Source organism: Anthonomus grandis, chromosome 7 (genome assembly GCF_022605725.1).
Source record: "Anthonomus grandis grandis chromosome 7, icAntGran1.3, whole genome shotgun sequence".
NCBI lineage: Eukaryota > Metazoa > Arthropoda > Insecta > Coleoptera > Curculionidae > Anthonomus > Anthonomus grandis.
Window position 1 is genome coordinate 4056654 of NC_065552.1, and position 19950 is coordinate 4076603.

The 19950-nt window shown below is 36.1% G+C and overlaps 3 protein-coding genes across 5 annotated transcripts in view; 2 read left to right on the top strand and 1 right to left on the bottom strand.

Annotated features, from left to right (window-relative positions):
• LOC126738661 (transient receptor potential-gamma protein) overlaps positions 1–19950 on the top strand; it is a 298445-nt gene that overhangs the window by 14347 nt on the left and 264148 nt on the right. The gene's annotated exons all lie outside the window — the stretch shown is intronic.
• LOC126738667 (sphingomyelin phosphodiesterase-like) lies at positions 1855–12374 on the top strand. Its single transcript, XM_050444100.1, has 10 exons — positions 1855–2020; positions 2078–2233; positions 6686–6849; positions 6903–7046; positions 7101–7510; positions 7570–7764; positions 7818–7988; positions 11650–11827; positions 11884–12077; positions 12191–12374. Exons 1-10 carry the CDS (start codon positions 1918–1920, stop codon positions 12339–12341), a joined length of 1866 nt encoding a protein of 621 aa, XP_050300057.1. The 5' UTR covers positions 1855–1917; the 3' UTR covers positions 12342–12374.
• Positions 12490–18107, bottom strand: LOC126738668 (sphingomyelin phosphodiesterase B-like). Its single transcript, XM_050444101.1, has 10 exons — positions 17927–18107; positions 15921–16246; positions 15723–15869; positions 14141–14362; positions 13923–14092; positions 13678–13872; positions 13457–13627; positions 13164–13353; positions 12913–13103; positions 12490–12862 (listed from the first exon to the last, which is right to left on the bottom strand). Exons 1-10 carry the CDS (start codon positions 18009–18011, stop codon positions 12715–12717), a joined length of 1845 nt encoding a protein of 614 aa, XP_050300058.1. The 5' UTR covers positions 18012–18107; the 3' UTR covers positions 12490–12714.

The following is a 19950-nucleotide window of genomic DNA, read 5'->3' on the forward strand; positions in this document are numbered from 1 at the left end:
TGCTAGATTCACCTGACGATACACGAGCAATAAGCTTTTCAATGCCTCTAACAGAACATATGTCAAACCTCTTTAACCGCCGATATTGTAGCGTAGTCTTAGTTACATCGTAGTCTTAGTCACAAATATAGAGAAATGCATGTTACCTAATGAACATACAGAAATTACGTGAACAGGTCTATTGACGTTGTTGACAAGGACGGGGGCGATCATCTTAAGTGGCGCGGGGCGGGAAATTTAAACTTGATTTATTACAACAGGAAAGATAACTTTAACAGTTTTAATATTTTATGGAACTGATAAAAGCTATTTTGATAACATTCCCATTAATATAGAATTTTTATTCTGTTCGTCACCACCATCAGCAAACCATCAGACAGTGTTAATACCTTTTAAATCTGATTGACATAGTCTGTGAAAAATGCCACTGGTAATTTCATTTGAGTTTTTGGGCCTTTCTATTTCATTCCAATAATAAATATGAACAATGCTTTTATTAATGCAGCATGTGAGCTGTCTACTGTAATAAGTTCTAGAAGTTCAGCTGACGAAGTAGGCTCGTTGGTCTGGCACCTTTGGTAGGTACATATTCTTTTGCAAGTCAAAAGACATAGTGAGCAATGCATCTCATTCCTCCTGCAGCGTTTGAAAAAATACCTTGGCTTAAAAATACCTTGGCTTTGGTTCCTTTCCTGTTTTCATTTTTTCGCCAAGTTCTAAGCATTTGGAGCAAACATCTACTCTGAGACTTATTCGAAACTTGGGACCAAATCCCAAGTTATATTTTTCGTTAGAAATGTTGCGGAAGAAACATTCCTTCACTTTAAGATTTGATACAGCACCTCGTAATTGCAATGTAAAATTTCCACATAGACTTTATGCTTAGCTCGTATGGTAAATATAACCTGACAGAAGTTTCGTAATGGGGTTCCTGCACTCTAAAGGACTCAATAAATTTCATAACTGAGATTTTAGAGTTTTCGGACTTAGGTAGTGATGAGAAGTGAATGATGGTGAGCAAACTTTGTCATTGTCTCACAATGGTAGGGTCAGAAAAGAGAGATCTGCTGTTTTCATGTTTTTGGTCTCTATTCCGCTGTTAACAGAGTCAGGTAGAGGCCGAGACGCTGAATTTTAACTGATATCGAAAGGTTTTTGTTGTTTCTAATTCATCCTGTGGCTTCTCCATGCTCGGATATAGAAGCCGCTCATGTTTATCAACTTTATTTGAACAGAAATAAATCGTATTATTTAAAAGTGGTATCAGTGTTTGATTCTAACTCTAGAGACTTTAACCCTTCAAGTTTCCTTTAACCTTTTCAAATATGTGCATAATATGCGATTTTTGGGTTTATCAGGGTTCTAAAGAAATGTGTCAAAATTGCTTTCTTTTCACATTTAATCGCATAAAATAAATAATTAGCATAAAATATTTGACGTAAGAGGAAGAAAGTGAAGTAACATGAGAGTAAAAAAAATACCATCACTATATTATGGCAAATTGAATTTGATTTGATCGTATTTAATTTGGCGGCAAATTTGAATTTTAATATTAAGATTAGTCCATGCTATATTACACTCTTGAGATATTATAAGCAAATAAAATCCACTTAAACCACCCAAAAAAGATATAAATGTAAAATAAAAATTACGCATTACGCACACTTATATTCATAACCTACACACTTAAGTGCGTCACCACTTTGGGAATAACTTAAAACACATTCAAAACAGTGTTGCGCAACATGTATCACTTGTTTGATATACGGATGGGTATGCTTGTGTATACGATGATGTCACAAGCAATTTGTGTTGCGCAATCTATTACCTCTAATAATCTAATCAATAATTAAAACAATGGTAATAAGAATCTGATATGTATGTAAATTAGTTTAAATTTATATAAGATCAGTGACTATGAAAAAAAATTATTGGTATAGGAGCAACATGACTTTTAAGTTGTTGGTTTTTATTGGGTGTCTGAGTGTTGTAGTTGGTGGTGAGTTAACAACTGAACACGGTAAGTAACAAACACACTCCTAAATATATAAAATATATAAAAATAAAAAAATTTTAGACTTGATAACTCAATTAGAAGAAAATCTAATTGAGGGTAAAAGTTTGAAAACGTTTACAAAGCGGTTTAATGAAACACTCGCACAGATTCAGCTACCTTATTTCTTTACTAGGGAGGAAAAGGGCGAAATTGGGTATGAGCCCTTAGAAGTAAGCGGTAAGTAAGCAATGCATTATTTATGTAACGGAATTGGGACAATACATAAATGAATATATTTTGGGATGAAAATCATATAAAAAACTAAATGCAATAAAGTTGACACGTATAAATAAATCATGTCTTTATTAGGAATAATAATATTAAAGGGCGAATTCTAGCTTGTTTAGTTTCGATAAACTGCTACTCCTAAATTAACGTTTATATTAAAAACACATTTATTAAATGGCTACTTAATAATATCGAATTGAAAGAACAAAAAAAACTAACTATACATTTGATGAAACAATTATAGACTTATATATTTTTGCAAAATATTAAGATCGGATTGGAAATTTGAAAATAATTTAGCATTTTGTCCCATTTATTAGGTATGACTTAAAGTAATAGAACATAGTCAACTAATTTATTTACACACGTTACTATAAAAATACGATCACACATAACTACTAGAGATATTTGTTTACAATTATTTAAATCTGGCGCCAATATTCCGAACTTTACTTCACTGTTCTGACAACCACGGGCGATGCGGCTGCTCATATACTCGGCGGAACGTTGTTCCGGAAGATTCTCGCTAGCCTTCGAGATGTCGTGCGACGTGCTACTTCTGTCATTCTGGCATGACGGAGAATCTCAGTTGGTTTCTACTTTTACGCGTTTTTACTTTTACCTTGATTATTTACCTGTACATTTCTTACTAGAACATTCATTATCGATTAATATCATTCGTTTGATATCAAATCGAGCTTTACTTTTGCTCTGTTGTCAGTAATTCTTTTACTGACTATATCTCTAGTTAATTGTTAGGTGACCTCGTTATCCAATAAAGTATTCGTTACTTCTCTTGGCGTATAATATCCAAATAAACGTTCATAAGGCGACTTTTTTGTGTTGAGTTTACCCTCTTACTTTTGCAACTTGTTCTTCCAATTTATCTTCTTCATCAATGATGGTAAAATTGTTCTATTATACCTTTCGATGTGTCTATCTGCTCCTGGGTTAGCTATTGCATTGAGTACGTACGTGTTTAATGATTAAATTTTTATATTCTTCAAATTGGTGTAACTCTCCTTGGTAATCTAAAATCGGCAATAACCTCGGCTAATAAATTAAAAACCCAGAACCCACTTTGGTCCATTATACTGTCTTCATAAAAATGAAGTTATGTTTACGTTTAGATTTTACAAAGGCCTCTAACTGGTTGATGTGTAAAGTATCAAACGGTTCGGCAATCTTTTCAATGGGATTTAAGTACCCTGGTTGCTTGCTTCCAGGTTCTATGTGATATAAACATTCTAGGCCACTAAAAATATACTTTTTACTACATATACGCATACCTGGAAATCAATAGTTTTTACAAAGGGTTGTTAACGTCTGGTCTAAAGCCAGGTAACATCAGGTAAACCAGGTTTTCTGCATCCTGAAAAAACTTCTTTAGTGTCTTGAAGTTGAGCCATTAAAACCCAATTCGCTGACGGAAATTACGGGTTTTCCAACACCTTTTGTTTCTCGATGAAAAAACATGTATCATCTTAATACCAGGACGATGTTTAACGTCAAAGATATATTCTTTGGTTTTATATTGTTACAATACCTGCCTGGTCACATACTCGTAGAACCGCTATTTTGGTTTTGCAGAAGAATGCTCCAAAACCCCTACTTTAAAGGATCGCAATGAATCTCTGTTTGCAACTCTGGATCATATATTGCCACTAACAAGATTTTCTTTAAGCAAGACAAAAGCACGTTGCTGTTCTTCAGACCAGTTAGCCATTAGACCATTAAAGATGTGAGAAGTCTAGCTATTGTAGCAAAATCCTTTCTAAATTTTCTTATCGTACGTCGTAAACTTAGACACAGCTTCTGTGTTTCTTTATCCAGATTGTATGTCTGCTAGCTGTGCCGTTGCTAGTTTCGTTACCAAGAAAATCAACTTTTCAGGTCTCGGCACCATTTACGATAAGCAGCATTTGTGTTATTGACTGCCTTAGTGCAACTTTTATGGAATCACGGTTTGAAAAGCAAGGTCAAGTTTTAAGGTCATCTTCCAAAATCATCTAGCTTGCAAACGCTGAAGGATCATTGGTGCTGAAACATACATTAGTCCAAGGAACCGAAGAGAGAAATTGTTTTAAATGTCTCCAGTTAACTAATCTACAATGCCAAAATCTACGCAACATTGGTGGATCCTGAGTTTTCATTCCTATTTCACATGTAGTATCAGGTTGCCCTATAGTACCAACTTACCTAACGCGACAAAATTTTGTAGCAGCATAGCAGTACCAGTCGGAAAAACGTGGTACGAGCACGTTTGAAGTCAAAAGGTCCCTGTGGACTATACCCACGAGCACCAATATACTTGCCTTACTCTCATCTAAAACTCCTGTAATGTTATCTGTAAATTCAGCTAGTGCAGTTCTGCAAAAGTGACCACTACGAAACCCTGATTTACTTCATTTGCGATTATTAATTTGTGATCTGATGTTTCAATATTTCACATTTAATTTAATAATCAACTTTTAAGCCCAATTACGAGACAGTTTTACCACTAACCAAAACTCTTTATTTTAAATATCGACGCGTGTTTCGCATCAAAGAACACTAGTTTTAATCTTCTGCCGAAGATGATTAAGGATTATTAAGGAGATTATATTCAGGAGAAGATTAAAACTCCCGAAGATGCTAACATCGTTAGCGAAACACGTGTCGAGATAAAAAATAAAGGGTTTTGGTTAGTGGTAAAACTTTCTCGTAGTTTGAACATCACACCAAAGGTTCCAACTATAGGACCAACTTTTAAGCCAAATATTTCTTTTACTTCTCTCCAGATGACGTCGTTTGTTCCCTTTGTTACGTCGTAGCGAACTTCCTAATCGACGAAGTAAGAGCCAACGTCTCTTTAGACGTGATTGCCAATATTGGCATTGGCATATTGGCAATAACCTGGGCCAATAAATTAGGAACAGAACCCACCAATGTGGATTTTGATATATTGGACCAATGTTTAATATACTGCCTTCATGAGAGCAAGTTTAGTAAATGCTTCCACAAATTCGATGAGACAGTTATTTTTACGTTTAGATTTTACAAAGGCCTCTAACTGGTTGATGTGTAAAGTATCAAATGGTTCGGCAATCTTTTTAATGGGATTTAAGTACCCTGATTGCTTGCCTCTAGATTCTATGTGATATAAACATTCTAGGCCACTAAAAATATACTTTTTACTACATCTACGCATACCTGGAAATCAATAGTTTTTACAAAGGGTTATTAACGTCTTGTCTAAAGCCAGGTGACTCTTACCATGAAAATGGATCAGTATTTGCCTTTGATCTTCTACATCCTGAAACAACTTCTTCTTTTCGTGTCTTGAAGTTGAGCCATTAAAACCCAATTCGCCTACGGAAATTACGGGTTTTCCAACACCTTTTGTTTCTCGATGAAAAAAACATGTATCATCTTAATACCAGGTCGATGTTTAACGTCAAAGATATATTCTTTGGTTTTATATTGTTACAATACCTGCCTGGCAACAGAGAACTGCTTTTTTGGTTTTGCAGAAGAATACTCCCAATGCCGCACTTTAAAGGATCGCAATGAACCTCTGTTTGCATTCTGGATCATATATTGCTACTAACAAGATTTTCTTTAAGCAAGACAAAAGCACGTTGTTGTTCTTCAGACCAGTTAAACTTTAGTCCTTATTTGTTAAGGATCTGAGAGGTCTAGCTATTGTAGCAAAATCCTTTCTAAATTTTCTTATCGTACGTCGTAAACTTAGACACAGCTTCTGTGTTTCTTTATCCAGATTGTATGTCTGCTAGCTGTGCCGTTGCTAGTTTCGTTACCAAGAAAATCAACTTTTCAGGTCTCGGCACCCTTTACGATAAGCAGCATTTGTGTTATTGACTGCCTTAGTGCAACTTTTATGGAACCACGGTTTGTTGCCTGAAAAGCAAGGTTAAATTTTAAGGTCAACTTTCAAAATTATCTAACTTGCAAACGCTGAAGGATCATTGATGCTAAAACATACATTAGTCCAAGGAACCGAAGAGAGAAATTATTTTAAATGTCTCCAGTTGACTAATCTATAATGCCAAAGTCGACGCAACATTGGTGGATCCTGAGTTTTCATTCCTATTTCACATGTAGTATCGGGTTGCCCTATAGTACCAACTTACCTAACGGGACAAAATTTTGTAGCAGCTCAGCAGTACCAGTTTTTTTTTAAAACGAGCACGTTTGAACTTAAAAGGTTCCTGCTGACTAAACCCACGAACACCAATATGCTTACCTTACTCACATCTAAAGCTCCTGTAATGTTCTCTGTAAATTCAACCAATGCAGTTGTTCATTTGCGGTTATTAATTTGTAATCTATTTCTATATTACACATTTAATTCAATAAACAACTTCTAAGCTAAAGATTTCTTTTATTCCTCTCCATCAGATGACATCGTTTGTTCCCTTTGTTACGTCGTAGCGAACTTCCTAATCGACGAAGTAAGAGCCAACGTCTCTCTAGACGTGATTGCCCTGGAAGCGGAAGCCTTTTGCACCCTTTTAGGCATCGAAACCGCCCGAGTATGCACAGGAGTTATAGAATTAAATTTGGTAAATAATATCTCGTAAAAAGTGGTCACGTAAAAAAAGCACAACTTTTTTAGCCAATTTTTGCTTACCTAGTATACACAAATCCCGAACTAAAGGGGCAAAGAATATGCGACGTTATTCTGCAAAGCAACGGGTGCAGCTCCACCGTTTTCGAGTGGTCTGTAGATGTTCCTGAAGGCTCTACAGTTCAGAGAAAGGTACCTTGACAAAAAATCTTTCAAGAAAAATAATCTTTTGACTGTCACTCTTAGTCTCCATCAGATCCCGAACAAACATTCAACATCCTCCACATCTCCGATCTTCATTTCGATCCTCTCTACACTGAAGGTAAAACAAAGAGCTGCTCCGAGCCGCTCTGTTGCCAATCTGATCAAGCAGATGGTGCTGTAGAGCAAGGTACAGCCTGTGGCTATTGGTCGGAATATTATCATGCTGATACTTCCGAGGCACTTGTCGATGAAACCTTTCGAAAAGCCAGTGAAATGGCGTCCTTTGATTATGTTTACTTCACGGGTGATATAGTGAGTCACAGAGTATGGAGCACCTCTGTGGAATCTAATACGGCCCTCATGAAGACCGTTTTCCAGAAACTGAAGGAGAGCTTCAAAGGGGTGCCGATTTATCCCATTTTGGGAAACCATGAGCCTACCCCTGTCAATGAGTAAGTGAGGATATATTGCAAGAGTTAATCGAGTCAATAAAGTGAATATTCTATTTTAGATACGCCATTGGTGAGGTCGTGGATCCCGCTGTAAGTACTGAGTGGCTCTACAAGCTAATCGCCTCAGAGTTTTCTGAGTGGTTACCCGATTCTGCGCAGAATGACTTATTGAAGGGCGGATACTATTCTGTGTCACCTAGAGAAGGGTTTAGAATTGTGGGTTTAAATGGGAATGTGGCTCAAACCATGAACTGGTTAGTAGCAAGCTCTATTAAATGCCACAATTTAAAGAGGGAATTTTTTTTAGGTGGTTGATTCAGAACGATACTGACCCAATGGGTCAACTAGCATGGCTGGTTGAAACTCTAAAAGAGGCAGAGGAGAACAATGAGGTGGTTCACATACTAACTCACATTCCTACTGGGAAAAGTGATTTGATGGCCGTTTGGAGTAGGGAATATCATAAAATCATTCAAAGGTACTTTAATATAATTTGTAAATAGTATCAGAATCCTCAGCTAATGTTAACATCTTCAGACATTTCCTAGGGTCTAGAGGCCTCAGGAGATTTTTTACTGACTAGATACAGTAAGTGAAAGCCGATGCTTTATGATAGTTCTTGCTGTAACATCTGTGTTTGATTATTCTGCTCTCTCTCAGGCAAGTAGAAGGGTTAAAAGATGTTCATTGAATTAGAAGTTGAGTCTCTTAAGGTAGGAGGCCTTTAATTGAGTCTACTTTTAACTGAAGTAACTGGATAAGTCCACCAAAGAGGCAGAACAGAGCAACAGGCTGTTTCTGAAAAAGATCGTAAGGCCCTGATAAGGAGAAAAGCCTTGACAAGGAGTTACCATAACCAGTTTTATTTGAAGAAACCTTTGCCGAGATGAGTAATACCAACAATTTCTGCTAGAAGGAAGTTAAAGTGTCTCATGATGTAGATCCCATAGCCATTAGCAGAACCTGAAGATCTTCATGAAATAGTACATAAAGAACCGAAAAGGTCTATTAGGCTTTTTAAAGTCTCCAGGTTCGAAAAAGAAAGTTACCAAAGCAGACCTCTCAGAAGGAGCTGTTGCAACAATGAAGAACACCACTCACTTTTTTTAATTAATAAGGTTAATATTTTCAAGGATATTCGTCCAGTTATATAAACCCAACCAGCTGAAGCCAATAAATGATTAATACAAGAAATAGACATGCAGAAAAGTAAGATGGTTTGCAAGAGAGTTAACCCTCTCCAATTTTCCTCTAGTCTGGTTTACTTAAATGTTTCAATTGGATGCTAGTTTACTCAGCTAGTGAATTGGGAGTATCCAAGTCTATTTCAGGAGATGATTCCTTAGAGGTGTTATTGTAGATTGTTAGTCTAATCAGGCTTAAACAAGTCGAAGAAAATCTTAAATAAAATACCTCTTGGTATACAGTCGTGATGACTTGAGCCCTAAAATTGATACTGCGAACCAGAAATTGGGACTGATGGTAGAGCGAAGTTTTGTTGGTCATTTTGCGCTTAGGACTCTTGATCTAAAGAATAGAGAAATTTCTTAGTGTTGCCTTATTAGACCTGATGATGCACCAAATTGAGAGAAGCTCGTGTAGCTGTGCTAATAAATTCGTGAGAGGTTCAGACGTCTTGATGGATATAAGATGTATCCATCTGAGGTGAGGTAAGGAAACTTTTAACTTTTTGCAGTATACAAGAGGGAGAATAGAAGAGTATAGAAGCTACGTACAAAGCAATTTTAGTACATATTTCACAATTTGGGTTAAAAAAGAGTTAAAGGATGAATCTATGAGGTGAAAAAGCGAGGAAAGAAACATATTTTGTTGCTTAGGAGTTTCAGGATTGATCATTTCTGGAAAAAGAAAGACTTCATTCGAAAGCATTAAATTACTAGAAGCGTACAATTGACTTGTCTTTCTTTCAAGACAATTGAGACTTGAATAGGATTTTAAACAAGAGAGATGACTAATTACAGGACTTATGAATGACTATGTAAAAGGAGAGCACTCTGTGTTTACTATATAGGTAAACTTGTAGAAGAAGAAGAAGAACGAGGAGGGAGAGCGGACTATTTAAGCGTTTTTTTACCAATCGTTAGGTCTGAATTAAAACAAACGAGGCAAGAAACTAATCAACTGATTAATTTACTACTACTTATGTCCCATTTAAAAATAGTGCCAATATTTCGAACTGCACTGTATTATGTCATATCGTACGTTAAGTAAATAAAATACTAGTAATTAACTAAGATACTTTAATAACTGAAAACTCCTCATTTTAACATATTTCGTAATAATGATAACACATGTAAATTCGACCTTACCTCCCATAATAATTGTCACTTGTCATTTTGTATGGCAACGTAGTAAAAATGGCCGTCATTTATCATGGAAAACAGATTGTTATTATGTCATTACCAAGATGGCTCCACTTGTATGCGTCGATCATCATAGGCAACGTTAATAAAACAAAAAACCAACCATTTTGACAGCCGTTAGTGTCAATCGTATCAATATACAACCCTGAGCAATTGTCGCCATCTTGAAAATAGAAATGCCTATACTTTGCGGAAGGCACGTGCTAAGGAGTAAAGAAGAGAAATGTAGTCCCTAATAGAAGACAGGCAATACATTTTCCTTGTATAGATTTAAACAATGAAATATTGAGCGTACGATACTAAAGTTGAATTCACATGGTAAGGGAATAACTAACTCATGACACATTGAACTGTCATCTGCGCTACGGCTACTTATATACTCGGCCGACCATAATTTCGGAACATTTGCTGACATTCTACGTGTCTCCAGAGACGTTGTGCGTTATGTCACTTCTGTCATTCTGGAATAACAGAGAAGAGCTGATATTCTCGGCCTTTTTATTGTTGTTATACTATGAACCTTTTCTAGATGACGCTGTCATTCATGGTTGAATGTTTTATTTCCGTATATTCTCTCTGGATGGAGAGAGGGAGACGGTTATTAAATTAATTATCTTGGTCAGATGATCCGTTTTGACACCTAAAATCGTGGAAAATTTATCGCAACTTTTCCCAATATTTACCCACATACGGTAGGCGCAAAATAAAAAGGAAGTGAGACGTCGGAGCCCTCGATACTGGAGTTGTTAAGAAAACAAAAAACCAACCATTTTGACAGATGTCACAGTGTCAATCGTATCAATATACAACCCTGGGCAATTGTAGCCATCTTGAAAGTAGAAATGCTTATACTTTGCGAAAGGCAAGTGCTAAAGAGGAAAGAAGAGAGAGGTAGTTCCTAATAGAAGACAGGCAATACATTTTCCTTGAATAGATTTAAACAATGAACCAGTTAGATAAGTCTTATAACTGTAAAAAGAATACTACAATACTAAAGTTGAATTCACATGGTAAAGGAATACCTAACTCAGGACACACTGAACTGTCATCTGCGGTACGGCTACTTATATACTCGGCCGACCATAATTTCGGAACATTCGCTGACATTCTACGTGTCTCCAGAGACGTTGTGCGTTATGCCACTTCTGTCATTCTGGAATGACAGAGAAGAGCTGATATTCTCGGCCTTTTTATTGTTGTTGTACTATGAACCTTTTCTAGATAACGCTGTCATTCATGGTTGAATGTTTTATTTCCGTATATTCTCTCTGGATGGAGAGAGGGAGACGGTTATTAAATTAATTATCTTGGTCAGATGATCCGTTTTGACACCTAAAATCGTGGAAAATTTATCGCAACTTTTCCCAATATTTACCCACATACGGTAGGCGCAAAATAAAAAGGAAGTCAGACATCGGAGCCCTCGATACTGGAGTTGTTTCAGCAATTAAGCCGATCAAAATTATCATGTTTTACGTTCCAATTAAACGTACTGGTCTTATCTAGGGCAAACAGAGAGGACGCGACGGGGGAAAAAGAGAGCGAGAGATAAATCCGTGGATTTCGCGATAAGTATTATTAATTGCCAAACCGTGTCGAACATCAAAACTGGAACAGATAATGATGATCCTGTTTTATGCCAAAAAAACCGGATTAGATAACATTATATTAGTGTAGGCATAGTTTTCTTTGAGGCATGTCATCTTGGTCATTTTGACAGTTATATTCTCCTGTTTAATAAAATACATATTTTAGATTTGCAAACACTATTGGGGCCCAGTTTAACGGACATACGCACAAGGACCAATTTGTGGTTTATTACAATTCCTCCAATAGTTCTGAGGCCATCAGCGTTGCCATTAACGGTGCCTCTGTGGTTACCGATAAATCTAATCCGAGCTTTAAGATTCTGAGTGTCGATAGCAACAGTTTTGTAAGCCTACAATAGACTTAGCAAGACGTTTCACTTAATTTTGACACGTTTTTCAGGATTTAATTGACCAGAAAGCGTGGACTTTCAATCTTACGAAAGCCAATGAGGTCAGGAACGGTTCTGATCCAGAATGGTATCAGATTTACAGTTTCAGGGAGGCATTTGATGTGCAGAACCTAGCCCCTTCAGCTTTTAGTGAGCTGTTACCAAGAATGGCCAAGAATCACACTCTTTTGGAGATGTACCACTTGTAAGAGGGAGTTTATACTTTATGCATCATGTGGCAACAACGAGTCCTGTCACTTTTGCGATGTTGCCACATGACATTTTTAGCAACGAGTTTCTGTAGATTTAATTTTTTAGGTTCAAGTATCGGAATTCTGATGTAGTGATAAACACTCAGTGCAACGACGACTGTAAAAAGGATTATCTCTGTGAAGTGACGACCAGTAAAGTTGGAGATAGCACTCAGTGTGACATTCTGAAGGAGTTGTACGATAAAAATGTTCAGTAATAAAAAGAAACACTTCCATTGTTTGCTTAAAAAGTGTATCTTTATTTCAGTTGCATCTAAGCAGTGTCAAAAATGGGCTAAAATCCACTTATCTTTGAATTTTCTTTATTAGGTTAAATGAGTTAAATTTAAAAAAATAGAAAAAGAATATATACAACAATGTTTATTATATAAAATTACCATTTACACATATACAGGCTCCGCCAACTCAGGCCTCGAGTACGCAACTCAATGTATTAACATGGAATAACCAGTTTAAGTCACAAGTTAAAAACAGAACGAACATGTTTCTGAAAAAAAAAAACGAAATTCGTTCTCTTTTTTAACTTAGTGGTTAGGGCACTCAAGAAATAATCCTGTCAGGAGTGTATACTTATGCATTATCGTCATATAATTTAGACAAGTAATCACAGTGAGTCTCATCACCATAGACAGCAGTTGAAAGTTCACACAAGTACTTCTTTTGGCATTTACTATTACATCCATACGTATGTGCATATTCTGAATTTTTGTATCTTAACCTAAAATAAAATATTGATTATATACCCCGGAACTCCCCACTGGTACTTACAAATGATAGTCTTCCAATCTACTGTGATTGGTGGCCATATCAACCAAAAGCCCCCCAACATCTTTTGGCTCCAAAGTAGTTATATCAAAAACATCCCTGAAAGAATAAATTTTATACCACTCTGGATACTCGTCTGCGTTCTCGTTGGCTTTGGTTAAGTTGAAGGTCCATTGGTCTATATCTACCACATTCTGGAAAGAACCGAATGTAGAAGGTGCTTGGATTATGTTGGTCAAGGTTTAACTTCTTACATAAGTACTCTTGTCGATGTGGTAGACTTTGAAGCTGGGATTCGCCCAGTCGTACGGTACCAAGGAGGCTCCGTTCCATGCCACGTTGATCGCTTGGTGCTCTTCTGCCTCTTCTGATGTATTGTAGTAGACTTGGAAGGTGTCTACGTGGACGTGGCCGTTGAATTGACCCGTTATGGTGTTGGCGAATCTTTAAAATAAATACGTAAACTTAAATTATTTGTTTGCTAATCAGTCTGATAAAAGAGGCAGACGATTTGTTAAACTCTCATCAAATTTACTTAACTCCTCACCTATTAACAATTTTATTGTACTCCCTGCCCCACACCTTCATGATATCCACAGATCCAGTGGGCAAATGACCCAAAATGTGAACACTCTCATTTTTGGCCTCTGCTTGCGACAGAATACTAACCAACCAGTCCAGTTGACCGTTTGGATCCTGGTCGTCCTGCAGTAACCACCTGGAAACGAACGTTTCACTTTCCTCACTTGATTGCGTTAGCATGCTTACCAACAAGCCTTGTAGGCGACATTAGAGTTGAGCACGATAAGCCTAAAACCATTTGCAGGAGAAATCGTGTAAAACCCACCCATTGCTATGGTGTCCAGTGTGGATTGGGGTAACCATTCGGCCCATTCTGTTTCTATGAGGTTGTACAGCCATTCGGTGGACAGTTCAGATGGAACTGAACTGTTAAGGACAAATCTGGAACAAAATTATTGCAGAACACTAAAGAACTTATGGGAAAAACTCACTGATTCAAGGGACTTGGCTCATGGTTTCCCAAAGTCGGATAAACAGGCACATTAAACCCATTTTTCAACTTCCCAAGCAGTTTTTTGATGGTATAAGTATTGTTTGCCTCATTGGTGGACCATACTCTATGACTTATGATATCCCCAGTGAAATAGACAAAATCTATATCCTGAAATTTCTGAGTAAACATTAAAAATCTATTACGTCATCGACTCACCAAGGTGTTAGCAAACCGGATCATCTCGTCGATAAGTTGCTCAGATACGTCGTTGCCATATTCGGCCCAATAACCGCAGGAATTTCCATCTGAGCCGTCGGATTGGTCGGATTGACAGCAAAGCGGTTCGGAGCATGTCTTCACTTTGTTCGGAGTGTACAGTATGTCCATGTGCACGTCAGTTACGTGGAGGATTTTATAAGTTGATGAAGAACCATCTGGCTATAGTAATGTTGTTATCGCGAACTTAATAAATATACCTGGACTGCCAATCCATTGAAAAATATGACCACTACTAGGTGACCTCCATTTGGCGTGATTGTGTCCTTTTGATGTTGGCCACTCTGACAAATTTCAGTGGTGCCAATTGTAGAGAAACAAAACGATTAAGGTTTTTGGTATTTAGTTGACTTACCATAAAAACGGTGATTTTTATTTAAATTTTTGACTTTAAAAACAAAGACAAGGAAGAGATATAAAAAAATGCTATAGATGTTTCAAATGTTCTATTTAGTGGCAACTAGTTTCGCGACCTAGCGCATACTATACTGCTTAGAGGAAATCTTCTCAGAATATGGACAATGTCCTCCGGCATAGTCATATCTTATAAGGATATAAATTTAAGGATAAAACTTATGAGTGAAGAAATTACACGAGTTACGGTTTTTCATACGGTTCATGATCGATCACATGTCAAAGCGTTGTCAACTTCATTACCTTTATTTAATGTATCTTTTGTTGGCAACATTGAAAATGTTCAGAGTGACCAACATCATGTTAAAAGTGTATCAAAAAATTGTTTCTGAAATGTGTGGCGCCCTTTGAATAAAGAAAATAAAACATTAAAACAAATTGTTTTCTTTATTCAAAGGGGGCGCCCTTTAACGTTGAAAACATGGAACTGCGCGTTTCCTTTGCATTCACAGATTGGTCTAGGATCAACGTTTGTATGTCTTTCTGTTTCTATAGCTTTATATGTATATGCGTCTCTACTTGTCTGCATTGAAATAAAGTTGTTTATAAGATCTTACAGCGAGTAGTTTTATTTACAGTTTCATCCTTTTTCTGGGTTTTCCATCATATCAAAAGGACACAACCACTACAAAAATGGAGGCCACCAGGCAATCCCCGATATGTCATGCGCGTATAGGTGCAGACAGTTATGATATTTGACAGGTGACAGATGGTGTCGGTCTATTGACAGATGACAAATAAAAAGGCATACAAATAGCATTGAACCGTCTTGTTGTCAACTGACAAGCTTTGATGATAGATGACGTTTTACAATTGAAAAAATCAAGTGAATACCGTAGAAAAAGAGAGATGGATTATAGGCTAAATTGCTGACCGCATATTGTACCATAATATTACTTTATAATAATGATTCGTATTGATATTTAGGTGACAGAGATACACTAATTGACAGATGACTGATGATTGCTTTGTTTTCAAACATTAATGAAAATGGTTATTTTAAATAATCAAATAATATCTTTGTCATGATACTGATGACAATTGACACACTGCATATAGAAATTGACAGAGAGTACTTGATAGATGACAAGTGACAGATGGCAGATACCTTTGGTCTCTCCGGAGATAGTCCCTCAGGAACATCGATGGCCCAATCAATATTGCTGTAGTTACAATTGAAGTTTTGCAACATAATATCACAAATCTTTCCTGGCTGTAGGCTCGGATTATTATCCATAATATATAAAATCACCGCCTAAAAATTCAAATTTATTACTCGTTTATGTAAAACGTTTAGTCGCCTTACCGAATTCAGATCGATGGCACCCTCGCACACCCTCTCGTCCTCAATTTTCAACGTGACGCACAATTTCACCACCTCATCCCTGATTTGTTCCTCGGTCATCCCCTTTTTCCTCTCGGCCACCAGAAATTTGGCAACGGTGTTGCACAGTCTGCATACAACTCCGTTTTCCAGACTGTTTAGTTCCTTAAGGGCGGTGTTGCCGACTTGTAGATTTTCCCGAAAAAAATAGGGAATTTGGAGGTGGGAGAGGGCGGGGGTGAGGTAGGCCGGTCTGGTGTTGGTGAGGTGGTATTCCTTGTATCCACGTTCGATAGTATCAAGGATCTCTAGAAAATATTTATGACAGGGGTTATTAAAGTAACGTGTTTTAAACTGTCATTTCTAAGTCAAAAGGAAAATTATTTATAGGCCAAACTCAATTTTAAAAGACTGTTACTGACATTTGTGAATGTAGATTATTAATATGACATCTGGCAATAATTTTGACACTTGCGAAGTTCGAGATAAGTTAAGCCCATCTTAGACAAACTTGCATAAAGCATAGCATGGACACATAAGACCATAACGTAGATAAGGTTACAATGCCAAAACACACAAATTAAATAGCACAACAATTTTGACCAATCAGAAACGATGATTTTTGAGGTGTTTAATAGCCATATTAAAAAAATTTAATTTTATAACCTCAATAGTTTTTGTTGTTGACTGTTCATCAACCACAACAGTTTTCAACTGTCAAGTGTCACGTGACCTACAAAAACCAGATTTGATTGGCTACGCATAAAATGGTTCCATAACTTTTTCATTCTTATGGAATATCCTTATGAAAAAACAATATATCTGGCCTGTGATTGGTCCAAGTATATTATGCGTGTATGCTGTGCACTATGCAAGTTTGTCTGTGATGGTCATTACATTACGATCGAGATAAGTTACATTTGATGAATGACAGATGACATATGACAGAACTGTTAACCTATAAACCTCTGTCAAATTAGGAACGTTGACTTGCCTTAGTTTTGGTCTCTTTCTATGTAATTTGTCATCTTTTGCCTAATCTGTGCCTGGATCCCATTGAAATCTTCTGCACTACTTTTAAGTGTTTCATCGAATATGTTAATCTCCATACGTCCTTTAATTTGTTTACCTTTACGTTAACATATTCGCCCTCTTTTTCTTTTATTAGAGGTTGTAAAATCTTAATGTTATATTGAGGAATCATTTTCTTCTTCACTTTATTCAGTTTAACTCTTATAATTCTTACTAAAGGTATATGTTCTGATTCACTATCTACCCCAGGATAAGTTTCAACTGAGTTGAAACAGATTCTGAACCCTTGCTAACTAACATAAAGTCATTTTGTAACATTTACGAACAATGTTATTCGGTGCATTGTCTGGCGACTTGGCAATTTGTAGGATGTACTTAATACTACTAATTCGTCGTTTTCTGCAAATGTCTTAAGACTATCCATTCAAGAATGAAGAAAATCATTATCCACGTAATGGGAATAAGCGAAATCACATGGCCAGTAAGAAGTATAGACAAAGAAGAAGTCACAGTATTTTATTCTGGAATCTCAAAGGAAAAGCTGAAATATGGAGTTGGAATAATAATTGCAAGGTATATTGGCTGTTGTGTGTCTAATTTTATCTCAATGTCCAAGAAAGTAGAAGCTACTCCTCTAAATATCAACGTAGTCCAAATATACGCAGACAAAGAAGAAGAGGAAGTCGAAAGTCTCTATTAAACCACTACACAACGAAGTAGATGTCGTAATGTGCGATTTTAATGCCAAATCAGGAGTGGGGTTGAAAACAGCTTTTACCTTTTGAATCAGGACAAATAAATAATTAATTATAACACAACTTTCGAATGAGTACATTTCGAAAATGGTTGTACCTAAATATGCCATGTGTCAAATTTCATGTACCATCCGTATATAAAAAATATAAGGGGTGCTTCCTTTAAAATAACAAAGTATTCACTTAAACACGTTTACTCACCTGTATAATTTACCCCATTTTTCGCTAATGACAGTGCAACAAAAGCAGAAAAATACACTAAAATCCCAAATAAATTTAAACCCATCTTCGATCAGAAAACATGTGACTATAAATCAATATAAGCAGGTTAATGATACTACACTTTTTAGGATAATATACTTTTGACGCCTAGATAATAAATTCTAAAGTAAGGCTTTCTTTTGTTTAAAAATATAATAAATTACAGGACCGTACATAATGTACGTACTCATCTTTATATATATTTATAAAAAAGGGGCCAGCCTCGAAAATGCAATTGAAATAATCGATTGATAATCGAATTACGGTAATTTTACGGTTTTTTTACTTTTATTAATCTAAAATGTACTTATCAGCAATGATAATTGTTTCTCGTACAGACGGACCTGTATTATCTCAACATTGTTATTTCGAAATTAATTAAACAAAGGAAGTAGACACCACTTCAAATATAGTGTTTGGAATGCATGTGAAGTGATTATTGAGTAATTTATTGTGTTTAAATATAAAATGTTCTTAAATTATGGAAATATATATATTGAAATTCTTTCCATTTTTACAAATTATTTAAGCCACAAGTGGCACCCTCAATCGCAATTTTGTTGCAGCCAATATATAGATTTTCTGCTAGACGTGTCATTTGCTCTTCAGATCTCCTTCTAATATCATATAAGTAAATTAAAATAAGAAACTAACAAAAGTTTCTTTTAGGCTCTTGTTTTGATGGTTGTTATTTGTCATAACTGTTAAAGTTGATATATGTCATAATCGTCAAAATTGACAAGTGCCATAACTGTCATTTTGTCAAAAGTTGTGTTCGTGGCATCACTAGATTTAACCAATAATTAAAAAGTACATATGCGAGGCTGCACTGCCAAATATTTATTTGTTTATTTAATACATGGGATCACTCACTTAACTAACCATAAATATTTCATACAATTTAGATAAATTTTTATATAATTGAGAACCCTACATATAAAATAGGTACATATCCCGTAACAACTATCAACGCATTAATACATATCTTACAACCTTACTAGATCTATCCTAACTCACGTAGTTTTCTAATAATATTTTTAAGGTGACTTAAAGGAATGCTCAAAGCTTCAATAGCCCCCTATGATTGATCAGTCTTAAGGCCTTTCAATAAGTAAGTGCTAATATAATTATTGCTATGATGAGGCAATAAGAACAGTCCGAGAAACCAGCTAATTTGCCGTCATTTCGGAATGACACAAGTGGCGCACCCCACGACGTGTCGAATCTTCAGCGAATCTTCCGGAATCATGGTCAGTCGAGTATATAAGGAGCCGCCTTGCCATTGAGGTGCGAAATTTAAATCAGACATGAATAGTTATAAATAAATATAGTTAAAATAAATATTTTTAGTAGTTGTAAGTGATCGTGTTTTGTTGTGTATGTGTAAATAAATTAGTTGACTATTTTCAATTATTTAAATTCTTACCCAATGAACGGGGAAAACGCTACAATAATCTAAGATTACGCAAGGGAATATTCCAACCTTGACACCACTAATGACAGTTTTTTACATGTTGAGACAGAGAGAGTTCTCTACAATTACCTAATACTAAGCCCAAAACTTCTGATGCCTTAAGCATACGAAAAAAACATTATTCATGCTATAAAATGAATCAAATTTATTAATTGTCTTAAAAAACGAATGTAATTACATTTGTCCACGTTCAAAGATAAACCGTTTTCTGTGCACCAATCTATTAGCCTATTAGAAATATGTCTGGAACCGAACCAATAACTTAACAATACAAATTTATTATTCCTGAATCATTCTATGATTAGCGTGATCTAGCAATTCCTATCCTTTCTATACTTGATGAAACCTAGAAGAAAGAAAACTTTCAAACGAAGAATTGGGATAACTCTTGCAACAGAATGCTGATATCAATTCTGTCAAAAGCCTTGGAGAGGTCGGTTTGTACACTCTCCAATCAAAGTATTTTGAAACACCAGTAAATTTGTCACGG

Excerpts from the sequence above, each read along its gene's own strand:
- LOC126738667 (XM_050444100.1), top strand. The coding sequence starts at position 1,918 with ATGAAAAAAAATTATTGGTATAGGAGCAACATGACTTTTAAGTTGTTG. Across the intron at positions 6,850-6,902 it reads GAGTTATAGAATTAAATTTG|CCAATTTTTGCTTACCTAGT; the intron begins GTAAATAATATC and ends CAACTTTTTTAG. Across the intron at positions 7,765-7,817 it reads GTGGCTCAAACCATGAACTG|GTGGTTGATTCAGAACGATA; the intron begins GTTAGTAGCAAG and ends AATTTTTTTTAG.
- LOC126738668 (XM_050444101.1), bottom strand. The coding sequence starts at position 18,011 with ATGGGTTTAAATTTATTTGGGATTTTAGTGTATTTTTCTGCTTTTGTT. Across the intron at positions 15,870-15,920 it reads GTGCCATCGATCTGAATTCG|GCGGTGATTTTATATATTAT; the intron begins GTAAGGCGACTA and ends TTGAATTTTTAG. Across the intron at positions 13,873-13,922 it reads GAGCCAAGTCCCTTGAATCA|ATTTGTCCTTAACAGTTCAG; the intron begins GTGAGTTTTTCC and ends ATTTTGTTCCAG.